Below are 27,064 nucleotides of genomic sequence, written 5' to 3' on the forward strand. Positions count from 1 at the left end.
TAAACTACCGCTATAATGTTACGTGTTTTTTTTTCTACAAATTATTTTTGGTTATAACTGTTCGTTTTTCAATGTTATTATATAAATATTTTTTATTTGACAATATGAAGATATCGCATAAATCTGGAGGAGAGAGTGTTAGACACGAATTTGGATAAACCCCTCGTGTATTACCTTAAAATCCTGACAAATTTAGTAAATTCAGTCAGTAAGTTTTTACTCGTTAGTTCGCTGATATTGTAATCCCCTATGTCTCAACCAAGACGCATTTGAAACAGGCTTGAACAAATCAATTTTAACATCCATTCTGATGCTCATTGAAAAAAAAAAACTAAACCAATATTATAATATTATATTATCTACAGGCGTCGGGTGTTTGAAACAAAAAAAGTTATTGACGTGTGCGTAAAATGATATTTATGTCATATAGTCTTGTTGACGTGTATAATCAAAATTTGAGATGAAAACGTATTTTGAAATATCTTGTTGTGACATATTAAATTCTAGTCAGTGCTACGCGTTCGACTTTTCCTGTCGGTCGTCCGATGAAAGTATAACAAAACGGTAATATTGTAATCGGTTAAATGGCTTATAAATTTCAAAATAATGTATTACCTTATCTAATGTGTTTTATATAAATAAACTTTTTTTAATATTATTTCCTTCTATTTTCAGGTAGTGTAGCAGTTAGTATCGTAATGAGTCGATCTATACTTAATTTTGTCAAACAGTTATATTTAATGCAAAGAATGGCGATAAGATATCGTACAAAATAATTTCATTATTATTAATTATTTTCCATGTGAATTGTATATTATATTATTTAGTAAATATTTTCATCAATTATGGTTTTCTCAACATGAATTCGAAAGTAAATTTTGGATAGATAAACTGGACAATATTATTACTCGTTCTATATTGTATCGGGTGTTATCGTTGTAAAGGAACATAAAAAAAAGTCACTACAAGTATGATAAAACTATACAAGTATTCTGTATTATAATGAACAATGATATTAAATTCGCCTGCGGTTTTAAATTATAATATTATAATATACTGTAATTGGATGTTAAGGTAAAATTCACACTCTATTTTAATATATTTAATTGTTTTTACCTTTAATTTTTGTCCATTGAGAGCTTCAAGTTTATTGTGCCTTTCAGCGATTACACATGATATTTTTAAATACACGTAGACGACGACAATCAGTGGCAAGAAAAACGAGCCCATTGCTGAGAATACTACGTAAACCTTGTTTTGATTATAGGTGCAGATATCGCTGCTGTGTCGCTTTTCGTCGTACCTATACAATAAAATAAAACCAATATTAAGCTTCCAATCAATTCCGATAAACCATTATATTACGTTCAAGGTACTCCTCAAACCATAACCATCCTCATTTTCCTTTAAACATCGAAACATTACTTACTTCTTTTATTTCCGAGTTCAAACCTATTTTAAAGCCCTTCTTGTTCTCCCAAAAACTTTATTAAGTAAAAGCCGATTATAATTATCTATACCGTTGTTATCTTCCCCATAATATTGTTATTGTTTTATGTTATTAAGTAAGCTAGATAAATTAAATTTTTAATTTTATATTCTTATCTTACTTTTATTTTTTATAATAATATGGACTTACACTATTTTATAAATATCTATATTGTGTTTATTTATTTTAATTGAAGCGAGCTGTACACTTTTTTTTTTTTATTTAATTGTTGAGCTATCATAGTTTTACGTTAGTAGCTAATAAAATAATAAAAAAGTTTTCAATGTTTTTACGTAAATGTTATTTGTTTTTATTGACTAACAACTATTTCTATTTATTATTTTAATCAACGTTATAAATGCAATAAGACGTAATGATCGTTAGGTTAGGTATTTTTTATATTAAAATTGTGTACTTGCATGAATACTTTACACTTTATTCCGAAGAAATTTTGTTAATTGTACAATATTATAAGGAACTTTATGTTAGTGTTTGATACTTTATGTAAGTAAGCACTCTGTTACAAAATATAAATTATACTTAATTAAAAATAAAGGTTTCTGCTATCATAAAAAAAAAAAAAAGCTATGAAATAAAATATGTATTACTATATTTACTAGTATATTAATTTTAAACAACAAAATATAGAGTTTACATTATTCTCCACGTTAATAAATGTATCTAAGTATTATCATAAATTCATAATATACATGGTGCACTTAAATTTTAAGAGATTTTAAAATCGGTCAATATGAATAATGTTTTTAAAATACTGTTAAATTTTTTAGAAATACCTTGCAGCTCTAGGTACATCATAAAATTATAAATGATATAGTATATACAAACCATCCAAAAAGTGGAGCACATGTTATGACCAACGAAACCAGCCATACGACTAATATCATGAGCGACGCCAGTCTTTTGGACCTCCGTTTTTTTGAGTACCGTAGAGGTTTGGTGATGGCAAAATATCTGTCGATTGAAATGGCGCAAAGGCTGAGTATCGACGCAGTACAAAGACAAACGTCCAACGAGACCCAAATGTCACATATCAAACGTCCAAATGTCCATTCGCCTAACGATTATTTAACGGTAAATTAATGATAACTAAAAACATTTCACCCTCGTGAACTACTCTTAGCATACCTGTAACATGGTAGACGACGGCTATTGGCATGACAAACGTTCCCACTAGCCAATCAGCAACAGCCAACGACATCACGAAGTAATTCGTTACTGTCCGAAGTCGCCTGGTTGTAAAAACGGCGAATATAATTAACGTGTTACCTACCTGCGATCACAAAAATAAAATAAATATAGACCCGATGATGGGAATTTTAAGCAATAACATTTTTTTTTTCTATAGAGAAAACAAATTTTTTCTATTTCGTACACGTAATTATTGTAAGTAGATTGTCATCACCCTTATTTAATAATAGTGTCATTTAATTCGATACTAGTCATTTTCAAATCCAATACAAATAATTTATTAGGTTGATAAATATGCATATGTATCATAATTATTATTACGAAATGCATTCTATCATCAATACTTGATTCACAATCACTAATCACTTATCAGACGTTATATTATACACATTATAACAACTTATTAAATATAAAGTGACACACAGATACTTTAAAAAGGGTTCATTGATATTTTCAAACTGTAGTTTTAAAATACATTTTTTGAATTTTTATTTTTTTTTTATGATGTAACATATAGTTTTGATTTTATGATAATACAAGCTGGATATTATTCTTAGAAAATAAGTCTGTGCACATTTGAATTTAGAACGAGTGGTAAATTGTATTATAATTTATAAGTATTTAAAGTTTATACGAGTAGAGAAGTCATCAAACGTTTTATGGGATTCCGTCTTTACTTTACAAATTCGACCATAAAAATTATAATCACTTAAACTATTACGAGTTAATTAATTTACTACCTCTGCTCGTAAGAAGTTTGATTCTTATGTATTTAAACTCTCAGAAATATATTCTTCTTGTATTCAACACCCTTGGCTTTCTCTCTAGACGCCGCTCGAGTATTATACTAAGTATATTTTTTAATATTTTATGGCATTGGCATCTTTAAATATTTATGATATCGAAATACGTCCACCTTTCCACGGGGGGCAATAATCGACCAGCGTAACCTCAGTAATTACTATCCCGCCGCCTTTAGATTATACGATTTAGCCACGCGGTTGGAGGAGTAGAATAATTTTGACGGTGTATAAACACGAGCGTAACATATTAAGTTGCACGCTATTTTTACGAACCCCAATAAACGTTTATTACAGTGGTCGGTTGGACACGGGCAATATGTGTGTGGTGTGAGGAAGGTTATGATCACCCGCTGATAAATAAGTATTATACACTTGGACAAATTATTGTTGCCCCCCCCCCCCGCAATAGCAACATGTGAACGTTTGCGGAAGAATAAAAATCCGTGAATGACTGTGATTTTATAATAATACATCATATTTATTATAGGTACGAGCACTTTGTGATAATAATAAATTAATATTCAGTTAATGTTTTAACCACGTATTGTTTTATAGTTAATTCGACTAATTAATTTTAGAGCTCTCAATCATATTATTATTATTGAGCCATTACATTAATTCAAAATTACGATTAGGCCAACCATTTAAACGTTTGTATCCAGTTCTATAATTTTTTTTTAGTTGGACAGTCAAAGTGCCGTGTTTATTTCGTTTTTGTAAAAATCAAATTTTAAAAACTGGAAAACTCGCTCAACTTTATAGTACGAGTAGGTTTATAGTGTCTTGTTATTGAGTACCTACAAGTTACAGAAATGGATGTGTTAAATTCAATTCAATAATTTATTATGTATATAAAAAACAATTCTAAACGGCATGCCAGCCTTTAATTTTAAAGATATTTTATAATTTATTCATCCATTATATATGTTGAATGATTTTTTGTACAAAACATCGCATTCAATATTAGTATATTATTATATTATGATAACATTAATTATATATATATATATAAAATAAATGCATTATTACTAAGTTTTTCTGGGTTATAATTTATTTATTTACGTGTTAAAATCAATATCGATGTACATTGTGATAGAATTGTGTGAATAAGATTGTGGAAGAAATAATCTAATTAATATAAATATTCAATTGTATAAAGAAAATAAATAATAATATAAATAACAGAAGAAATTTACATATCCCTTGAAAAACTCCACTACTCTTAAAAATGAAACTGAAAATTTATTGCTGACCCAATAAGTTGACATTAAATTCACAAAGAAAAAAAAATTATAAATGTTAAACCTTTAGCTAGACGCATTTATTGTTATGTTCAGAATATTAAATCTAAAAATTAGTTGAACAACTTTTTTTGTTTCGGTGTTAAAACATTACTAAAGGACAATAATATCCCCAGATCTCAATAAATATATTTATTATCTGCTAACGGAGAATCTATATAGTACCTATTATTTAAAGAGTTATATAAAAAAAAAATGATAAATGTTTTCGTGTTGTTATACTTTTACATCTTTACTGTAATTCAGTTGCGTACTTTACATTTATAAACCATTAGGAACGACATATGTTTCATAACCTAACCTCTCTTTATTCTTTAATAAATATATAATAGATAAGTATAATAATTATTATGGTTAAATATAACAATTGGGTTATTAGTTATCATAATATACCTATCCAACCACCAAACCAAATAATTTCCAACATATTGTCTAAACGTTATAAATTCCATTCTCCCCGTCACTGCCGTAGTTTGTATTATACCTTTACAGTTTAAATTGGATATTATATTAATGTACAATTGTTTTACTCATTTCACTATTAGACTATTATCCAAATGACAAGTAGTAAATAACAAACAAAATAATGATAATAATAAAATTGATTTAAATAAATGATTTCAAAGCCGTCGTTCAAAAAACAGAAGTTGAAACGAATCTATCTACATCTGCGATAACGTCATACGTTCATCATATTATATTGAATTCTGACTAACAATATTGTTTCATAACTTTAAAATGGCTGTGACGTGTAATAAAATGTAGGTAGGCATCTAGAATATATTTATTTTGAATGATTTTTTTGGATATTTTTTTAAAAAAAACCGCACATATATAGTATGGATTGTATTATTTTGACTTACAATCATCATAGTAAATTGAAGACCGTATTTTCTGTTGTACGCAATAAACAAAGTTAAAAAGAAAACAATTTATTAAAAAAATATGCTATAAGACATGTGACATAACGGTAAAAATATATAATTTATAAATAAATAAAACGAATGGACGAGTTTACTTCGATATATCCTTATGGCTTTGGGCTAATCGCCTTTTCCAGTTCAGTGAAACACGTAAGCAATTTACTCTCGATATAAGTTCACGAAATATACCGACGGGGCCCGAATTGTCGATATATCATTCATTCGTATTGTGCCAATTGTTCTCGGATATAGCATATGTATTTTAACATTAAACAGTACGTGTTTTTTTAAGATTTTTCAACTACAGTGCATATATTATTTTCACATCAATAATTATGTAAAAATGTCTTTAGTGTGTTGTGCTTTTAAATTATATCTGGTTTTATTTTAATCTCAAATTTTTGATACAGAGTAAATCTCGTTATATATAAAATATTCTATTTCTCGAATGTCCTCACTCATCAAATTCGATTATATCGAATAATTATTATCTCAGTAATAACTGCTTAGGAACTGACGAGAAAATACTAATGTTTACAGATGTTTTTGATGGTCTCTGCCACCGGGTCGGTTGAGTTTGGTATCTTCACATGCATGCATTTTAAATAGATGTTGTCAGTTTGAAGAGAAAAGTTGAAGTGGATTCACTAAGTGTCAAGAGGTATATGTGGCAAATGGACACGGGCTTTGGACACGTTCGCTGATTTGCGCTCTACATTGACGTTAAATGCGTGAAAACCACTCCGTCTACATATTTAGTTGTATGGCAAACGTGTGGGTTTCCTTCATTCTTTGGATGGTTTTATTGGGTTTTGGACTGGAATGTAAATTCTGGTGGAGCTGAGAATGGCAATTTTAGTATGCTGCGTGCCGTTTCCCATTACAACACGAAGTGTCTAAAAGATTTATTCTCGATTTTATGAATTGTGCTTTGACAAGTGTTTATAATTTAATAGTGTCTTAACGATCAATATTATTTATTTCTATCATGAAAAAATATCATATAGTCGGTTATTTGTTTGATTTGATTTTTTTTCATTTATATACAGACTGTACAGTTTACAATTTACTAAACGGGTATTTGCATTCAGTACATATACAAATAATACAATAATGATGAAGTCGTATGGATATTTGTTTATTCGTCCGTTGCAACCTTAAATAGCGTATTTAGCACAATTAAAGTTTCCTTTACAGGTTTTCATCATCACACGTTACACAAATTTTGTTCAGTGATTCCAATTTGCCGTAATTCGCCGAATACGCATTTTTAGTCTTATTTTTAGATAGGCAATAATATATTTAATATTATGCTGCAGTGTACGACTGCAGATGATGACGACCGCTTTGTATATATTATTTTCGTTTTGAAAAATAGATAATACGTCTTCTGCGGTCGTCTATATTATTATTTTCAAATGGGATGAGATTCAATTTTTCCCGCCCACGTAAAATATGCCATCACCGCCGTCCTTTAGATATTTCACCGGAACCGATCGTTCTCAAATATTTCCGGTTGTAGATATACATTCGCTATAAATTTATAGTCTCCGTCATCGATGGTACGGCCTTTTTTCACTTTCATCGTCCGCCTTTTCTTAGACCCAGCAATTCATCAGTGTCCCGCATCCAAGTCGATCGGCCTTCGGCTATTGTCACGTTTAATGAATTTCTTAAGTAGTAAGTATATTATAAAGTATTATACACAGACGTCTCATACACCCGATATATTTTTTGGAGCATTTTGATAAATACTAATCGAATTTCAAACTTGTGGCTAATTACTTATAACTTATAACTTGTAACAAATAAATATTAATAGTGTAGATGCGCATAGTAGAGTGGCTCAGAATGGTATACCGCACTATTTAGGTTAGTTTATTACTCCATTCATAATATATAACTACTTGAAAATTGAATACTTGTAGAACTACGTTACATATAAAAATAGGTATAGAAATGTATTTGTTTTATTTTGAAAAACTTCAAAAAATAATTTACTTCGAAACGTAGAATCAAAGTTGTGCTGTTAATTTAATAATGTAAAAAGTTAGAAAACAATAACGATAAAAATAATTTTAAAGAAATAAAATGTATTTTTAAATTTACTGTTAAAGCTTTTTGAAACATCGAGTACAGATATAAAATGATCACTGTATATTTTAAACAATATAAAAATTGTATTATATTATTATTTATTAGAAATTCAAGTTAGATTAATAACAATTCGAAAATGTATACTGCATTTTCGATGTTCAATTATTAAAAAAAAAAAAAAGAAAAGAAAAGAAATTAATATAATATTGACTTTAATACTGCTTTTAGTTTTTAATTTTGAATACTGTTGACATTCAAACACATAATATCAGATCATACATAATCTTATCTTTTTAAGTATATAGATGTTTAAGTGCACACATTCGCTATAGTCAATTTTAATAAGAAAGTTTAACTGTACTTCGAATACATTTTTAAATGAAATATTTTTGAATATTTAAAGTAACATAATATTACAAATAAACCTTCAAAAAATTTGGTCGGTTAAAATATTTTTGAACGTTAATAAACGATGCATAGACTTGAATTTATATTTTTTCTGAAAAATTATTGCAATATTATACATGGATACAAGTTTATTTGACACAATAATATTATAATAATAATAAAAGTTAACCGGATAACTTGTAAAACCATATAATGGATTGGTGAGCGAGCATGCAGTGTCAAAAGTTTTATTCTAGATTTGCGGCTGTTCGTTTAGCTACAGGCTTTTACTCGTCCAATTTTCAATCTCGCCACATCATCTTTATTATTATTATATAATACGTAGTTTCGATCGGAGAAACATATTTCTGCAAAAACGACGGGAGTTCCGTATTCTCATCGCAACGTAATCCGACGTGAAATTTATGGGTCCTATACTACTAGTCCGGCTTATAAATAATCTTGACAACGTTAGACCCTGCAAACAAAAACGTCACTTGTAAACCGTTTATCTTGTCTGCGCACAGACCGCTAGACACTATATTCGTGCCTGATCTTCGCAATCAAAAGAATAGGCCATGAACTGGAGGGTGAATAGCTTCAACGGGAAGCACCTGAAATGGATGTAGGTGTAGCTAGTAATACGCACGGTGGCGGCAGCGGGAAATGTTCTGCTATACCGTCAAACCTCGGCTAACAATATAGTTTAATGAACCGTTAATAATTATTAAGAACGAAATAAACGAGTGGATCGGTTTAGTCGATCGATCCTGACTCATGCAGGAAGATGGTTCGCGAACTGCAGCGTTTCCGGAATTAGTTTCTGTATGTTTTTAATTAAATCTCACTGACTTACGTGCTAAATTTAAAACCACATCGTTACGTAGCTACCGTTTTTTCCTCATTTTCACATTTTATATCGAATAAGAATAAAATGATTAAGAACTTTCAATTAATTTCTGACGTTAAAATAAGACTATTATTATACATGATTGTCCTGTTCGTTTGGACTGAATGTATTTGATCACTTCGAATGTATATACTTAACGTGGCATGCAAGCATGTTCAAAGCTATAATATTATTCGATTTTAGGGAGCGTTTAGTTCATTTTTTTCACAGAAGCCTCACGGTTTATATACATCTTTACATATGAAATATGGGTGTGTATTACACACTGTGTAAGCAGTATACAATAATTTTGCACGCTTTGTAACTAGTTTTTTTTTTTTATATTTTATGTACAGATTATAAACTTTGTGAATAAAACTGGGTACATTTTTATAAATGTACAGCCGATGTAATTTTAATATTTTTTAGGTTGTATCATACTACTCGTCGCATTAATGTTTTTTCCCCTTAAAACTATATATTATTATACATAATATATAATATATATATATGTCGAATGAATTATACGGACAGAAGAAAATATTCTCACGCTAAGTAATATTGTTTGTTATTTTTTTTTTTTCATTATTGTCATCTTATTGTTTGCTAATAAAATTACAGGAGACTAAAGTGGAAAAGTTTTTATCGGCCGGAGTAGGTCACAGCGAGTATATAGCAAACGTTCTACGACAAAATGAAGTATAGCTGGTGAGTGTATTTTATTTACCACGAGTCTTCGGATAAGAAAGGGTAATCAAGTACGTGACCTCTTAACTACATGCCTTGACCATTTTGAACGTGAATTTATCATGCTCTCTCTCAAGCTGTTGTTGAAGTCGAGTGCAGAGTTTTTTTTTTCCCCAATAACGTTAACACATTTAGTTTAGCTTACTGAAAACCAACGATTTATTTAAATAACTATAGTAACTTTGCTCACTCCCATTAATTTTTTTGGAAAATTCTTTTATTCAAATCAGATTTTTAAATTTTTAAATATACTTACGAGTATAATATATAATACACATTATAATTTACTTATTAATTATTCTCAAATACATATTTTAATATATCAATCAATGTTTTAAAATATTTATATTTTTATACCGCTTAAAGAGTGTCCCCTGGTAATACAAATTTATTTTTAGACAAGAATCGATCTTTTCTCTATAAATTATTAATCATATTAGGTAATCAAATTAATTTTTGGTAAATGTTAATGAACCTAAATCTATCTATTTTATATCTAAATATCGAAAAATATGTTGAAGATTTCTCAAATAGTTCATATTTAAGCCATACAATCTAATAAATATATAAAAGCAATTATTTTTATAGACATTTTCAGTATATATTCGAAAGAAATTTCTTATTTAAAGATAAACAACGATGTTAATTATTTTGTTATAAATTAAAAACGTTATTTTTGTAAACTTAAAACTTAATAAATCACTTTAATAACTAAATAAAAAAAAAAAATGTAATCCGAAATAGGCTTAGTGATATAGGCTGACAGACCGTTTCCACTCAAAATCGTTTTTCGTATACAATGATATATCATTAAATTTTAATTTAACACACACATAATAATTGTGACCCACTCAAAACCTATGTACAGTAAAGTGGTACACACTTGTCTACATTTATAATTATGTAAACATTTTTCAAATATAAGTAATTTATTAAATATTACATACATATTTTTATATTTTTGTAAATTATTTTTTATGGACTATAGTAGATATTATAGTACAATATATTTATTGTATTTTAAAAACTGAAATACAACTCAAACAAGTTTTGAAAATAAAATCTCGAAATTTTGCATGTCGTGTTTTCTGTGTCAAAATAATTGTTATTTTTTTATATATATATTATTAATTATTATTAGATGCGAATATTCGTATTTAATGTTTTTTTTTATTATTTTTATTATTAATTTAACATGCACATTTCAATAAATGACTGTTACGCAATAATGTCTTACTGATTTGATTTGATGGTTGTTAATAAATTACATATTTAAAATATATATATATTACTTAATACAATCTACTCAAAAATTAGTACTAAAGTATTAATATTATTGTTCCTACATCTATTTACTTGACTGTCTAAAATATCAAATGTACTTATTGATTAAATTGAACATTTTGTAGTAAAACTTCCCGCTTTGCTATACAATTATACACATGCTATGACCCAGTTAGATTACAAAAACAAATAAAACATATAGGTAATTATAAATAATGAATAAATATTGAAATTTATAGTATAAAATTTTAGATTTAGATCCGATATAGCTGTTATTGGATTTCTAGCCTTGGCCGTGTTTACTTTTATTTTTTTTTAGTAAACCGTTTAAATATAGCAATATATAAGATGTCAGAGTTTTAGTTAGTATCTCGGTGAATTGAAAATTGGACATATTGAAACTATTCAAGTGAATATAATTTTTAAGGTTCCTAGAATTTTTCAGAAAAATCAATGAAGAATTGTAATAAAAACAGAATCAAATTTTCTTTGATTTAACAGTATTTTGATCTTTTTTTCTGTATTTTTTCATCCTGAAGATTCAAAATTGGTTGGCTACTTATTTGTGTGTCGTAATTGTATATATATATATAGTTTATTACTATTATCATTATTATTTTATAATACTTTAAAATATATCGTATAATTTAATACATTATACAAAAATAAACCTTAGTTACTTAAATAAAAGTTAAAAATTATACGAATTGTAAATACGACTAATACGAGTATTTTTTATTTAATAAACAAAAAAAAAAAATTGTTTTTAAAAGTTGTCTTTATCGTTTATTATATAGTATTATGGTATATTATTGTTATTTTAGAATATATTGTATGATGTATTATGTACAATCATTAACTATTTTGCTTTCAACAAAAACAAAACGAATCGCAAAATGTAAAGTCGTTCTTGGTTTTATCTCATTTATTCTTAGATTTTTCAAGTTCAATGGAGAGAAGTCTGAAATTCGTAATAGCATGTTATTGATGATTGGATATTACGAGAGAGCTTTTATGTTTGAAAAATTAAAATAAATTATTATTAACTTCTAAGCTCATTCTTTGTGATATGCCGACAGACGGGTTTTTGCTAATTGAACCGAGTTCTACTAGGTTTCATTAAATTCACATGTCTTCCCTTGACGAGCAATAGCTGCGTCGAATTTTCTTTCGGGTTATTTTAGTTTATATATTACCACAGGGCAATATAACAACAATTTCCACGTCGAAAAAATCTTCCCGTAAACTAATAGAACCGTATACATTTTACTGAAACTCATCGATCTACCATAGTCCCTCGGCAATACCAAATGCTCCTGAGAAAATATTTAAGGAAAAACCAATTTTGGTTTAAATTTTAAAGATTACGAGTGAAATTAGATAATAATCGAATACATATTTTCGTGGAATACATTATATGTCGTTGTAGTAGTAAAATTTTAATTTCCAAATATAGAATTCGTCGTTCGTCTGTGCAGAAGAAACGAGAAAACTATAATTTCCATGTCTGACGCGTAGGTATTATGTTGTTAGCGTGTTGTAACAATATACTATTGTATTATATATTTCTTGATTCTACAGCTAATTTCATATTTTATTAGCCGCTTAATCTCAGTAGTCTATGAAATGGATTTATATGAAACCGATACGAAGCGCAAATACGATATCTACGTGAAATGTGCACGTGTTCTCGTTAGTAGAAATTAAATCATCGAATGCCATTATCGAGAAATCGGTCGACTTAACTTTAATAATGTATTGAACGTTATTAGCTACGGTTTCGTTGTCATCTTAATTAAAACAACATAATATTATGGCAACTGTATACCGATGGCGTTCAACAACATGATTTCGTGATTTGTACTCAATAATAGTCCGTGAACCATTTATTATGTTTATCAAAATTATCATATTATTATTTCAAACGTTCACTGTAAGCGAATATTCGAAATAGATAAATATAAAATAGTCTGCTGGCTGTCCATAATACCGTGATAAATTTTTACAGAGAATTGCATTCTTTTCGATGGTCACGCTCGCTGTAATTAGAACAAATTTTTTATGGAATTTTTTCGTCATAATATCGCTTGAACCATTGCCAGAAACACCGCTTAATAGCTGATTCGCAAATTCGATTATTAGTAGAACTTTTATCCAAGAAAAACCTACGTTAATACGTTGGATGGCTATATCATGTGAAGCATGTTTGGGATTTTGGTAATTTTATTTCGCTCAATCACGCCGGTGACACGTGACACTACTAAATGACAAATCAAATATAAAAAAACTTTAATGGGGGACATGATGCAGATTCAATATTTTAAAAATAAAACGAACCTAACCGATGTAAGCGGTGATTTACATTATTGTATTTTGTGTTTAAGTTTTTTTTTTTTTTTATATAAATTATTCATTTTTAAAAATAAATAAAATTACGGTCAACGCAAAGCTAGCTAGTCCAGGATCATATTATTATGCGTGACAATTTTATGCGGGTATTGTGTTGCAAAGTTTTTTATTGATTTAGAATATAGAGCAGGATTTTAAATATCTTACGATATTTTTAAAAGTTCTTTGGTCGAAGTTATAAGTATAATATCACGGTATTTTGCGGTTGTGAGTATTTGGTAATTTTTGCGGTATAGTAAAGAGAATTTCTGTAAATAAGGTTCGCCATTCTTTAAATTTTTTATTTTTTCTAAATGCTTATCTTGTAATGTAATCGTTATATAGAAAAGGCTCAACTTTAAATGCGTTTGGTATTAGTTCTTGAAATAATTTTTCGTACATTACTGATTGGTTATTAAGAATTTTACTGGGCACAGTAACTGTGCATCTTATTTAACTACAAATAAATATTTAACTTATAGACTCTGATCGAAGCGATGATTGTATTTATTAATAATTTTACAATGATATGTGCGCAGTTGGTGTTTTGTTTTATGTATCTGTTTACACGATTAATAATGGATTAAATATTTCGATTTTCAACTTTAAGGGAGATATCTGATACTCAATTACAAGGTACACTCAAATCCTGCTATACGGCAAAGAGATTACTTACCTTCTCTCATTTTAAATTTAAATTTACTCTTGATATATAATGACAATAAAAATGTAATCGTATTGTTAATGGTTAGTTGACGCTAAAATATAATCATTCCATACTGTCAAATAATTTTATTATTCAAGCATTGCTACGACGAATAATTTACTGTAGTCAAAAAGTTATTATGTTTGTTATCTAAATAGTATAATATTTTAACGCAATTTAAAGTAATTAATATAATTAATTAATCATGTCACACGATGGTTTTCTGATGAAGTTTTTTACCTTGATATATTGCAGATATGCCTGGAATTAAGATCAAAGTGCTGTCTGCCTGGATGGTTATAGCCACGTGTAGTAAACCCGAAAAAGTACTTATTATGTTTTTAGAATTTATTATGTTATTGGTATAATGTTGAACGTTTAATGAGAGGATCAAAAGAAACAAATACTGTTTTTTCCAAATAACATCATAATACTACCAATCAGCGTAAACTTGAATTCTTTTCATTAATAGTACTAAAATAGCATATAGCTATTTATATATATATTTTTAAATTATTATATTAAATACATTGCTTAGTTTATCATAATTTATATTACAAGTATTGTGTTGCTTTATCCATATTTCTCAAAAACATATTAAGCTCTCATTAAGCGTACTACGTAGTTAAAAATAATTATTTTCAAACGGTTGCATTGTCCTGCACAACAATAATTACACAATTTCAATATATATTTAGCACTACCGACTTATGTATTTGTTCCATACATGTTTTTCCTTCAGCTGGCTTTCTGCTTATATTGCAAAGAATCTGTCCATCAAACCAAATCGCTAATTTAATCATGTTTGCGCCTTTTGTTTGAATTGATCGTGATTCTTCGCTGAGTCTTGAACATATTATATAATATTTGATGAAAATGACACCACACCTGACACCAAATTAGTGTAGTGATCGCTGTGCAAGATACTGCGACCATTCCAAAATAATTATTTATAACGACCATGATACTGTTTGGAAAAAAATGTTTGTGTGCTTTTTGGTCACGTTCACTATAATATGTCAATAATATGATAAATTATAAAAAATAATAAATGTTGAATCGGGTTTACTACACAAGTCAAATAGCAGGACCAATCTCGGCGTGGAAACTAATGATTTCGCTGTCCCGTTGACTAGACGTTACAGTTTTATGACGAATATATAAATTATGACGTCTGAATCAGGGATCAAGACGCTGTGTTCCCCGATAGATAAAATTAGTTATTATTCCATATATTTTTAAAATGTGACTGTAAAACTAACTAATTAAGAAATTATGACTAAGTATTGTTTGGATTTTTTGTTATGATTTATGCAAACAATTTACAAAGTATTGAATTGTCAAGGTTTGTTTATGGGTGTAAATTATTATTATTATCTGTGCTTTAGTAAATTCGTGGATCCTATACTCAATAAAATTATAAGTTAAATGAACAAAATTTACTGATGAAAGCTATGCACAATGTCTTACAGAAACATGCGAAACAGACAGCTGCCTTGAAACCATGTATGCACTATAATCAACTTCTCACGAACTTTAACTGAATACTCTATGAGACAAAGAGGCTAAAAGTAGCCTGAAGTCGTTAGAATATATTATGTCACCGCTTGGTAATAAATTCATGAATGAACAATAAAAAAGAACAGAGTAAATTTTCATGGAATTATTTTTTTAATAGATAGGTATTTTTTAATATATTTCTAATTAAATTACAATATTACTACAACATATTATATGAAATATCGCTTCCAATTTTATTTTCAACTACCTCAAATTACATTAATTATGTGGGCATAGTATTAATGTATGTTATTAATTTAACTTTATATTTTTAAGTCACCTGTATTATATAAAGAAATATTACATTATATTCCCATGATAATAACTATGTCATTAATATTCTCTATTATCGTATAATTCCTCAGCTATTTTATATATATATATATATATATATATATATATATATATATTAACAATTTAGTTTAAGAATAAACACTGATAATAACTATACAATAATAAAAAAAAAAAAAATACAATTAACTATAAATTGCAATTGAACTAAAATTATAAATTAGAGTATCGATAGGAGGAAAAATATAGCATTTAATGATCACAATTTGGTTTTCATTAATCATAATTTCACTGTGAATAAAGTGAGATTAAGGTATAACTCGTTCGAGTGGTAGAACTTTTTTATTGGTAGGTAGGTTATAATTAAAGTGCTGGTACCTGCTATAATTTTGAAAAAAAAAATGATGGCCAATTATTTATTTTTTCAAAGAAAAGCTGTTCACGTTTTTAACGGTGTCACAAAAATAATAATACAAGATATATATGCTTTTAACTTGAAGTATGATAAATGATGATTATTGATTAGTTATACATAATGGGTTACAAAATCAATAATTTTATTATAATACTATATCTAGTAAAATGGCAAAGAGAACACAAAGTGTAATACAAGTCTTGTATTTGCTTTAAATATTACTTCAGGTGTGTTCCAGTTCAAATTTATTTTTTGTAATTCAAAAATTATAAAAACATTTAACGTTTATTTTTTAATGTAGGGAGTTTTTGATATTTTATTTTGAAGCGAGTAATTATATTTTTAATTGTAATATTTGATGCACTTATAGCAACATAATATTGTGGGTGTTTCAGTTATTTGGAGAATCGTTTTGATAAAAATGAAGGTATAAGGTAGTTATTAATTTTTAACTTAGTTAAACTTTATTTAGACCGATTAAAAAAAAAAAAATTAGCCCACTTGCATTGAAAAATGCAAATAAAATTGAAAATACTTTGAACAAATAATTTTAGAAGTTTTTCATTTACTCGTCGCCTGCCTATATTCTCATACCTATACGTGATATTATAATACATATTATTTAAATATCGTGTTTGTTGATGATTGTTATCATATTGTAAATAATAACATAAATAAATATACAATGCCAATACAATCATTTATCGTTTATTATTTTTATTTTTATTTGACACACTAGCGCCATATCGAAATAGAAAGAAGTGAAAAAAGTATTTTACTCGTTTCCTGCCTTCATTTGCCATTAGTGAGTTAAAACCAAATTTAAATAATGACCGATAAATGATTGCATTGATGTTACGTATTCAAAGTATATTATTTAATCCATATGGTGTGAATAAAACGCACTGGCGTGATAGTACCATAATAATATCATCGAAATTATTACGACATAATTTATTTGTACTAATAAACTCGTCAATATTTATAAAATTATAAAACTGCAAATAAATAAGAAAAAAAAATATGTGTACTTATAAAAACCTAATATTTCATAATGGTTAATCGTCTACAGACTCCATTCAGTTCTTATAAAAATTAATATAATATTACACGTATTTCCATTCCATCGAGTTGTATTTAAACGGTAAAACATACAAAACCTCGATACCGTATTTGGTTGAGCGTAAGTCTAATCAAGATGGGTCTTACCACCTTGCCGGACGAGCGAATACTAAGATTCGTACTTCTACTGCGTGGTGTTTTGTTTGCGAAAGAATCAGCGGTACAATTTGTGTACAACAATAACATTTGTGTGCGGGCTCTTCTCATTATTCGAAATCACTCAGTTATAATCGTTAGCACCGTTGGCGAAACGAATTATTCCGATGACTGTTGAATTTTATATTTTGAACACAGTAATAGTTTTAATTTAAATATCTACAATAATGAAATTGCATTCATAGAGTAATAAAAATAGACTTTATCCACTAATAATAACATACATAAAATAATAATGTTACGTAATACACTTTAAATCAATACTTTTTAAACGCAATATATTGTACCTATATAAAACAAAAAAATCCTCATGTTTATTCAGGCGAAATCTGAAACTATTGTAAATAACTCGACGGTGACAAATACTCGTACAATATTTCAGTAATTTTACTCGTTTGTGCAAACGTCTCACCCGTTATAAAATAATAAGTATTTGGTCTTTGTATAGAAGTGTAGTTTAATGATAAAACCATGGATTTTTATTATTTCTATATAGAAGTAACCAATTGTATAATGAATATCACAATAAAAAAAAAAAAAAAAAAAAAAAATATATTATACGTAAATAGTTTTATTCGTTTCACTTACCACCGTCGTCAATATGACAAGGCAGAAAAGCACTATCAACAAGTAGTCGGTTAGGTGTCTGTCTTTGAATAAATCCTGTGGACTGGTAGAATTGGTTGTAGAATTGACAGAACCTTTGACTGTGTCATTGCCTACCAACGACGAGTTCATCGCGAACCCCTAAAATATATAAAAACACACCAGACTAAGTATTACATTTTTTATAATATTCATTGAAACTTTAAAAATATTTGGGTTATTTACACTAATTCAAAAGACGAGTTAACTTGTTAACTTGCGAAATCATAGACAATTATAATAAAAAATTATTTTTTTATTATATTTTTAATATACTCAGATAAATATTGAAAAATGGGAATAAATTAATTTATTAAATTTCGCAATATTATGATTTTTATGCCATTTGTAAAAGAAAAAAAGTCTTAAAAAGTTTGTAGTCCGTATATTTGATAAACATAATATTTTTCTTATTTTAAATTATCTGTGAAAAAAATCCATTACAGAAATAAAACAGTTTTTTTTAATTTACTGAAAAGTAGTTATCTTTACTTATTCCTTTTTGCCAATATATTGTTAATTGGGTTATATAATGCATATATTGAATGCAATATAATAGCAGTTAATTTAGCTTACTACTATTAAAATATTGTTCCTGTTATATACTTTGTGACAATAACTGTACCTATTTAAACACAAAATAAATATTTACCTAAAAATAACCCATAAATGAGGTAAATTTTATGTATTGTAATGCACAATAAGCTTATATTTAAATATTATCTTAAATCGTAATCGATTCAATAGTACCTACATATTATTTTCTCACAAAAATTTTTAACACGGCGATATGTATAGGCAATAATCAAACAATCAAATTATAATGCATAAAATACTTATGTTTAATTCATTAGTTTGTTTTATTTATTTTATTACAGAACCAGAGTCGTTTTCTAAATAAATATATTTAGTTAACTGACATATTAAAACATATCAAATAAATATATTATACAGATTTATACAGGAGCCAATATTAATTAAATATAAACGACGAGTGATCATTGGCAATACGCATCATACTGTGCATACGTACGCTACTGGTAATTTATTACAATACAACCATTTCCGCATAAAATTGATGTACCTTTTAGTGTTTTAAATATCAACGATCTGATTTTGTGGTTTGACTTCAAACACAGTTAAAAAAAAAAAATACGATTTTCGATTTTTATTAATTAGTTTGTATTTAACGTAACTATTAAAATATATATATATATAATAATTAATAAAACAGATTTAATCAATTCATTACACATTTTTTATACAAATCAAATTAAATTACAAGAAGTATTAACCATTGTTTTGTATAAATTGATGAGAACAATATAATATTTAATACCGCGCGTTAGCTCTGTAGTTTTTAGTTTTCGTTTCTTATATTTATACATAATATATATATATCCACATTAAAATATTTACGCATTGACTAACTCATATTATACCTATTATCGAAATGTAAAATTATTAAAGTGCTTAATGATAATAAATTGCATGAAAATAGGTCAACTATACTGTTGCTGCGTTTAAATGGTATATTATGGCAGATTATACGTATTTTTTCTCCGTAAAACCTATATTATGAAAGATCACAATGCTAACTTTATCAATTGACACAGTTGAGCAATTTTATGTTTTATGTTCATGTAATATCGGTGAAGAATCATTTTTTTTTTTAATTTTTTTTTTTTTTTAAGTATCATATAATAGTTTGATAATAATCTGTGCTTTACATTACGTTTTAAAATAATTGTGATGTTTAAATATTTTAAAATTATTATTAACACAATATGATAACATAGACTATTTATCAGTATATTTTCAAAGAGTTGAACGCATGGTACCTATATAATATTATGCATCATTGGTTACCATATGGTTTCTTGCAGATCGGTCATTGATTTTTGTATTATAAAAACGATTTAAACATCAGACAACAATCGATTTGACTCTGGATGACTGGATTTAAGTATCTTAATAGTGTTTGTAACTTTATTTTGCAATAGTTATTATTATTCCCGCCCCTTTGACTAACTTAATTTTTAACGACGTAATTACTATGCCAGGCTTTAAAATTTGATTTTAGTTGCTATTGGTTAAAGCAAAAGTGGTAATTTTTTACGAGAGAAAACAAATGAATAACAATCTAGTTAAAAAAAAAATGAATTCGCTCAGAGATAGAAACAATACATTATGTGTGTCAGATAAATTAATTTCAAATTTATCAATAGGAATACTTAGTGGATATAATTAATTGGGGAAGACACAACAAAAAAAAATTAAAACGTTGGGTTCGGAAATTAATTCTCAGGTCCAATTCGGCTACTCAGTTTATCGGGAGGGGTTTCTTATGCTAAAAAAAACTCTATTCAAAAAACAAGTTCTTGAAATACCGCGACTCATCTGTTTACAATTTATATCTCAAAGAGATAAGTCAACTTTATTCCGTTCAAAAAAGTTTTTAGAGATAACATATAAAAATAAAAACAACAATAAATATAATATCGTATCACTGAGGTGGTATCTGAAACGTTATTTCAGAACAATGAAAATTAATACCTTCAACGTATACGAATCTGTTTCTTTTTCTCGTCATACTTAAAACCGTATCACTAAAGGCGCGTACGTTTTTGGCACGTAATAAATCGTATAAGATTTGTCTTGTAATCACCGTCACCTACTAAATCACACGTACTCCTTCGTGAATGTCAGAATCGACCAGAAGGCACATCTACGAAAGTAATGGAAATATAATTCCTATAATACGCACCACTACTCATGCCTTAAAAATATATATACGAATTTTACTATTGCCTTAAGAAGTTTAAAGAATACTTACTCCTTGTTTAAAGTTTGTTTAGTAACTAACAATGTCCAAATAATCTTATAAATCAGTGCGGCGAGTAACACCGTGTCTTAACGTACGTGCTCTTTTATTTGGAACAATGATAACGCCACATAAATTTAATAGAGACTTAATAGGAAATTTTAAAATTTAAAAACATAGTACCTGTCTAACGCATAAGTCGTTTGCACGATATCAAAAAAAAGATGGTAAAAAAAAAATTTAAGAGTATTTTAATATGTTTCTAATAAAATCAGTGAATAATATTATACGGACTCGATTAGTTATGTCAAGTTAAAATTAAGGACTAATGCGTATAAAACAATCTTTTTATTTTATAATGGTAATTGTTAATATGGAAAAAAACTATTAACTTATTTTAGTTTAAAAATAAAAAATATCACATTTTGTTTAAAATTTAGTTATTTATTTTTCAATAAATTATTTTTAATAATTATAAAGTAATTTGGTTGAATTTTCAGAACTCTTAGAAACTAAAGATTTATTTCTCAATAAACTGAAAAAATTGCTGATTTTACTGCAGTTTCCAGATATTTTAGCTTTAAATCAAGTAATACTATTTTTATTAAACATTATCATAGGAAAATGAAATATTTAAAATATTTTTAAGAATGACTCGCGGACCAATAGTGGTCAGTGGACCATAGATTGGGAACCTATAATCTATAGTTAGCGTTCTCTTGAACATTTATCCTTGTTAATGAGCACTGTGCAGATAGTTTGACAATAATAATCATATTTTTACTTCTTGATTGCATAAACTTTGAATTAGTTAAATGCTAATTATCATGGTGTTTTAATCATGATATAATTGTGGCTCGTAATTGGTTTGTTAAATTTTACTAAATCGATAAATTAATTCTTTTTTTATACGAAGTATTGCCTATACTAAATCATTGAAAAAATTACATTATCTTCTTGGTTTTTAAATTCTTATATTTAGATTTGATAATAATTAATCACTGTTTTTTTTCTGTTTTTAAATAAAAAAATGTACTTACTTTTTTAAGCGTAAAATTAGTTATGTTATATATTAGTAAATTGGAAACAATAATTACAGGTTACGTCAACCTATTAAACAAGTTGAGTTATCAAGTCAATTAGAAGACTTTAGTCCAGACGAAAATCAACCTAACCTCCGACTTTCAGCATTCGCGAAACGGTGTGCACTGAACACCATAATATCATACAATTACGCGTGTTAGAGGTGTCGGAAAACCAACAATATTGTTCACTGTAACTCGCGTAATGCGTTCACATCTATATTTGCGTTGTGGGTCGACACCTCGGGTTAACGATTGTTTTTGATCTGTGGGCGGTGTCATTGTATTATACGGTACTTACGTGATAATAATATAATAGTAATCATTTCTGTTCACAGATTCTGCAAGTGATTTGAGCGGTTAGATTTTGACCCGGAGTTATATACGCTACCAGTGTTGTTGGAAGTGAGCATTCGAGTGTGAAAAAAATATATAATCAAAAAAATTTTACAAATTGAGAGGACCATCTCCTAAGAAAAGAACTATTTACACCATAATATACGCATCATTGTACAATAACTGGCAGCGGGTGTGCACGAACCGTACACTATCTGATTTTCCTGCCATTCGGACGACACAAAGTTACTTATATAGTATATACTTATAACTCAATATAAACAATACTTTTCTAGATGGATTGTTTGTTTTTTAAATCATATTTTTTCTTACATAAAATTTGAAATCATTGCATCAGCTGTATAGGTACATGACTATTTCAAAAACATCATACTCGTATAGTATGATGAGTAAATGATGTTAGGTTTATTACGGATTTAAAGATAAAAATATAATCACTTCTAATAAACACATTTTTGTTATGCCTAAACGATACACACCATACGAATAATTCGATGACGTGCCCGATTGTCACTGTTATGCAGCCGCTGTTATAACCTAAAAATCTTTAAGAACATTGAATCATGGTGGCGATGGACCCAATAGCAACTGGCTGTAGTGCATTTGAGATACGTTGTTCCATGTATACGAAATAGTCTATAATAGTTATCGAGTAAACTTCCACGGTTAAGTAGGTGGTTGTATAAATAGTTTCAAAAGTATTAACGCTAGAAGTTATTTCATCATGCTCCATGAAACGACCGTGGTCTTGATTTTCGTTTCGGACTTTGAACCAATGTTTGGAGACTTTGATGTTTGCAACATAAACTTAAAAAGTATCTGTTGACCGTGATTATTAAGTATTTAAATACATTTTGTAATCTAAAATTTAAATAATTATTTTTTGTTTATGAACAAAAACAGTGGCCAAAAAAATCTCAATAAACTTTTATGATAAATTCTATGAATATTTGTCTGTTAAATTTTCATTATATTAAAAAAATATATATGTATATATATTTTAATTTAAACTTTGTTTTACAATTAGTTTTGGCAATTAAAATATGAATTTTAGTTTATAAGATTAAAATATTAATGTATAAAATACAAGTTATGTACAATAACACAATTAAATGATATATCGTGTATGGTAAAAATATTATATTGCAGGGAATATATTTTTATATTTTGAACATTGGAGGGGGTATTGAAATATAAAATGAGACTATAATATTAATTAAGTGTGTAGTGGAGATATAATTTTGGACTCTTGAAGATGAAATGTAGAAATTTACTGATCACTGAATTGTTGTAATAATGTATGTATAATATGTATATAAGGTGTGTAGACTGTAGAGATTAAAAAAATATATTTAACCATTTTATAAATATGTATATAGAAAAAACGGCCCTGGAGGGATTTTACACAGGCATTAAGTATCGGAATTATATATATATATTATATAATTATACTAATAATATGTTCCGTAATTTTATCGATTCTAGTTTATTTTAAATAGGTATTAATTAACACTTTTCAAAATGATATGTAACAATAATTAATTGGTGAAAATAGGCTAATCGTACGGTGACATTTATTGTAACAAATTTTATACTGATGTAATACATAACTGTTAAATATCATATCACTATTCTATCATGTATGACTATTTTGTAAATTATTATAAATATTAATAGAAACTAAATTAATTCAAATCATACGATTGCAAAACTTCGTCTGAATACCTTTATTGGTCTCACGATGTGTATAATATAATAATATTGTAATCGGATATCGAATTCATGGTGAATGTACACCGCCACAGAATACAATTTTCGCAATTACGTGACGTACAAAGCTTGCAGTGATTGATATTATTTTAACACAATACGGTTAATCACTATGTGGCAACGATATTATACAGTATTACAGTATCTTCTACATCAGCTACGCTATACGCGACTATAATATTTAATTAACACGTCATCATGTGTTTAGGTTATATACACTTCTTACGGAAATTAAATTATACAAATTGTTTTGATTGGCTAGATGGGGAGAGGATAGGGACGTATAACTAACAAACAATTTGAGAGACAATTTTTTAGAAAAATAATTATCAACGATAAGTATTGTTTTTATTTTTTTTTTATCAATTATCGTATTATAAAATCAATATATGAAACACTATTTTAACTAGGAGAATTAGAGGGATTTTTGGAAGAAACAAAATAAAATTTAATAGATATTTTTTGAATTAATTTCCAAGTATATTTAATATATTTAGCAGTAACAGCTAATCGTTATGTAGCTGATAAATGATTAGATTCAGTGTCAACACTACGCTTTCTCGTCATGTATGATAACTCTATATTTGTGTATATTGTATACTATTCTATCCGAAAATGGAAAATATAATGATAATAAAGACACACGATTCCACGAAATTTAACTCGAAATCTTCCACCATGCAAATGTATATTTATTCTTATTCGTTCATCTAAAAGTAATTTGATTCCACGTCGTTGTGACATTGTCAGTTAATTATATTTTGAATGTTACATATTAGTATGAAAAAATTATAATTAGCTCATAAAAATAATTTTAAATTCGTTAAAAAAAAAAAAACGGTAACATAACTTAAATATTATTACTAAAATTAAAATTAATTGAAATAACAATATGTATAAATTAATTAATATTTTAAGTTTAAAATATTCCGTGCATTGTACAAATATAATGAATAAACGTTAAGTACACATTTTATGAGACCTATAAATATGATACAGATTATACAGGTCTAGTAATTCATGGTCTATAATCCAGGTGTATGTGCCCGTGTATTTTGGAAATTATTAATGCTATAATAATAATATACCAAATTAAAAATAATGGTCGTTTGAGTACAGTGTTTTGAAAAAAAAAAATATCATCACTTTTTAGACATCTAAACATTTTCCTGGTTCAAAATAGGTTTTTAAAAATAAAATTGTAAATGCCTTTATTACACGTCTTCTAATTTATCGGCAACGACGCAAAGTCATTTCGTGTGGAATTGTGAACAGCGGAACACTACATCCGCACAAAACTACATAGTTGCAATATTATTACACTGCTGCCTGTTACAGCTCTCACCCGAATAATACCTACCCGGCGAGTCACTGAACAATAATAAATAATGATGACGCCTATTATATATTATCCGATCGTCCAAGTTAATCGACGTGGATGGTGCGTTGTCCACGTGATATAGTGTTACCGTGAATGATACATCGGGTGAAATATTATATTTAAACATTAGGATTGGCTAAAAAATTCATCTAGATAATTATTATTCAAATAAACGTGTATTTGAATAAAAATGTACTTAAATAGTGTTGAACTTGACCTCTATAGTATATACAAAATTATATAGGTAGATTGACGGGACATGTGCCATATATTTATAAAAATCATCTGTTTAATGTTATGATGTCTTTATATATAGTATAATCTGAACATACAAAAGTGTTTTTTTCAAATGTACAGGTACTTGATAAATAATAAAATAGCAATATCCACTAATCAAAGAAATATTCTCATGTTATAAATTATATACACCACTGTCGTCATCAGGTCTTGTTGGAAGATTATTTTTCCGTGCTGCAACTATTATCAATTTACCGTAACCTAACTGTCAGATGATTATATTATATTTTAAGAAAGGATTATTTTGAAATTTGATTTTTATTTATAAGTATAATGTAATTTGAAATGTGTTATAAATTTTTTTATTATTATTTAGGACTATTTATTGCAGCCTATTACGAAATTATAATAATTGAATATTAGATACATTACAATATGTATTTTATATTTTATAGAATTAGTATAATAACTAATACTTTACTTTAATAAAATAAAATTACAAATTGTATAACTTAAAATACAACGCCAACTATTATTTTGAATATTTTCACATTTCAAATTAGTAAATTTCCAATCAATGTTTAATCAAATAAAATTAACAAAAATTATTCAAATAATTATATTTGAAAATGATTTGAATACAATTTTATTCGAATGATTGTAAACAGTTCATTTGAATAACTATTTATTTATAAAACAATATATCTAAATAACATTTTATATAAATAATTTTCTGCTCTGACAAGTCTTTTATAATATATATTGCTTAAAAATAGTATACAGATACGTCCAAATGCGAAGAATGTTTTTTTGATTATTTAGTATTAATACAATTATTATAATACTTATTATATATTATATAAAAAAAAGTATTTTTTTTTAATGATATTTATTTCAATGTTGTCCTCGTTAGAAAATTGCTAAAAAAACATGATCCAATCGCGTAAAATGGTGGATGATTTCCTATATAATAATGTATAATGTTTCTGGCCCGGTAATAG

The 27,064-nt window shown here is 27.2% G+C and overlaps 1 protein-coding gene across 5 annotated transcripts in view; it reads right to left on the reverse strand.

Annotated features, from left to right (window-relative positions):
* The window catches only part of LOC114120983 (octopamine receptor-like), a 172,476-nt gene that overhangs the window by 34,584 nt on the left and 110,828 nt on the right, over nucleotides 1–27,064 (reverse strand). For all 5 annotated transcript variants that reach the window (XM_050201014.1, XM_050201015.1, XM_050201017.1 and 2 more), the window contains 4 exons: nucleotides 18,356–18,514; nucleotides 2,636–2,780; nucleotides 2,336–2,564; nucleotides 1,117–1,303 (listed from right to left, as the gene is read on the reverse strand). In XM_050201014.1, coding sequence (XP_050056971.1) covers nucleotides 1,117–1,303; nucleotides 2,336–2,564; nucleotides 2,636–2,780; nucleotides 18,356–18,505 — 711 coding nt within the window. In that variant the 5' untranslated portion in view covers nucleotides 18,506–18,514. The remainder of the gene's footprint in view (nucleotides 1–1,116; nucleotides 1,304–2,335; nucleotides 2,565–2,635; nucleotides 2,781–18,355; nucleotides 18,515–27,064) is intronic.

Source organism: Aphis gossypii, chromosome 2, assembly GCF_020184175.1.
Source record: "Aphis gossypii isolate Hap1 chromosome 2, ASM2018417v2, whole genome shotgun sequence".
In the NCBI taxonomy this organism is placed as follows: Eukaryota; Metazoa; Arthropoda; class Insecta; order Hemiptera; family Aphididae; genus Aphis; species Aphis gossypii.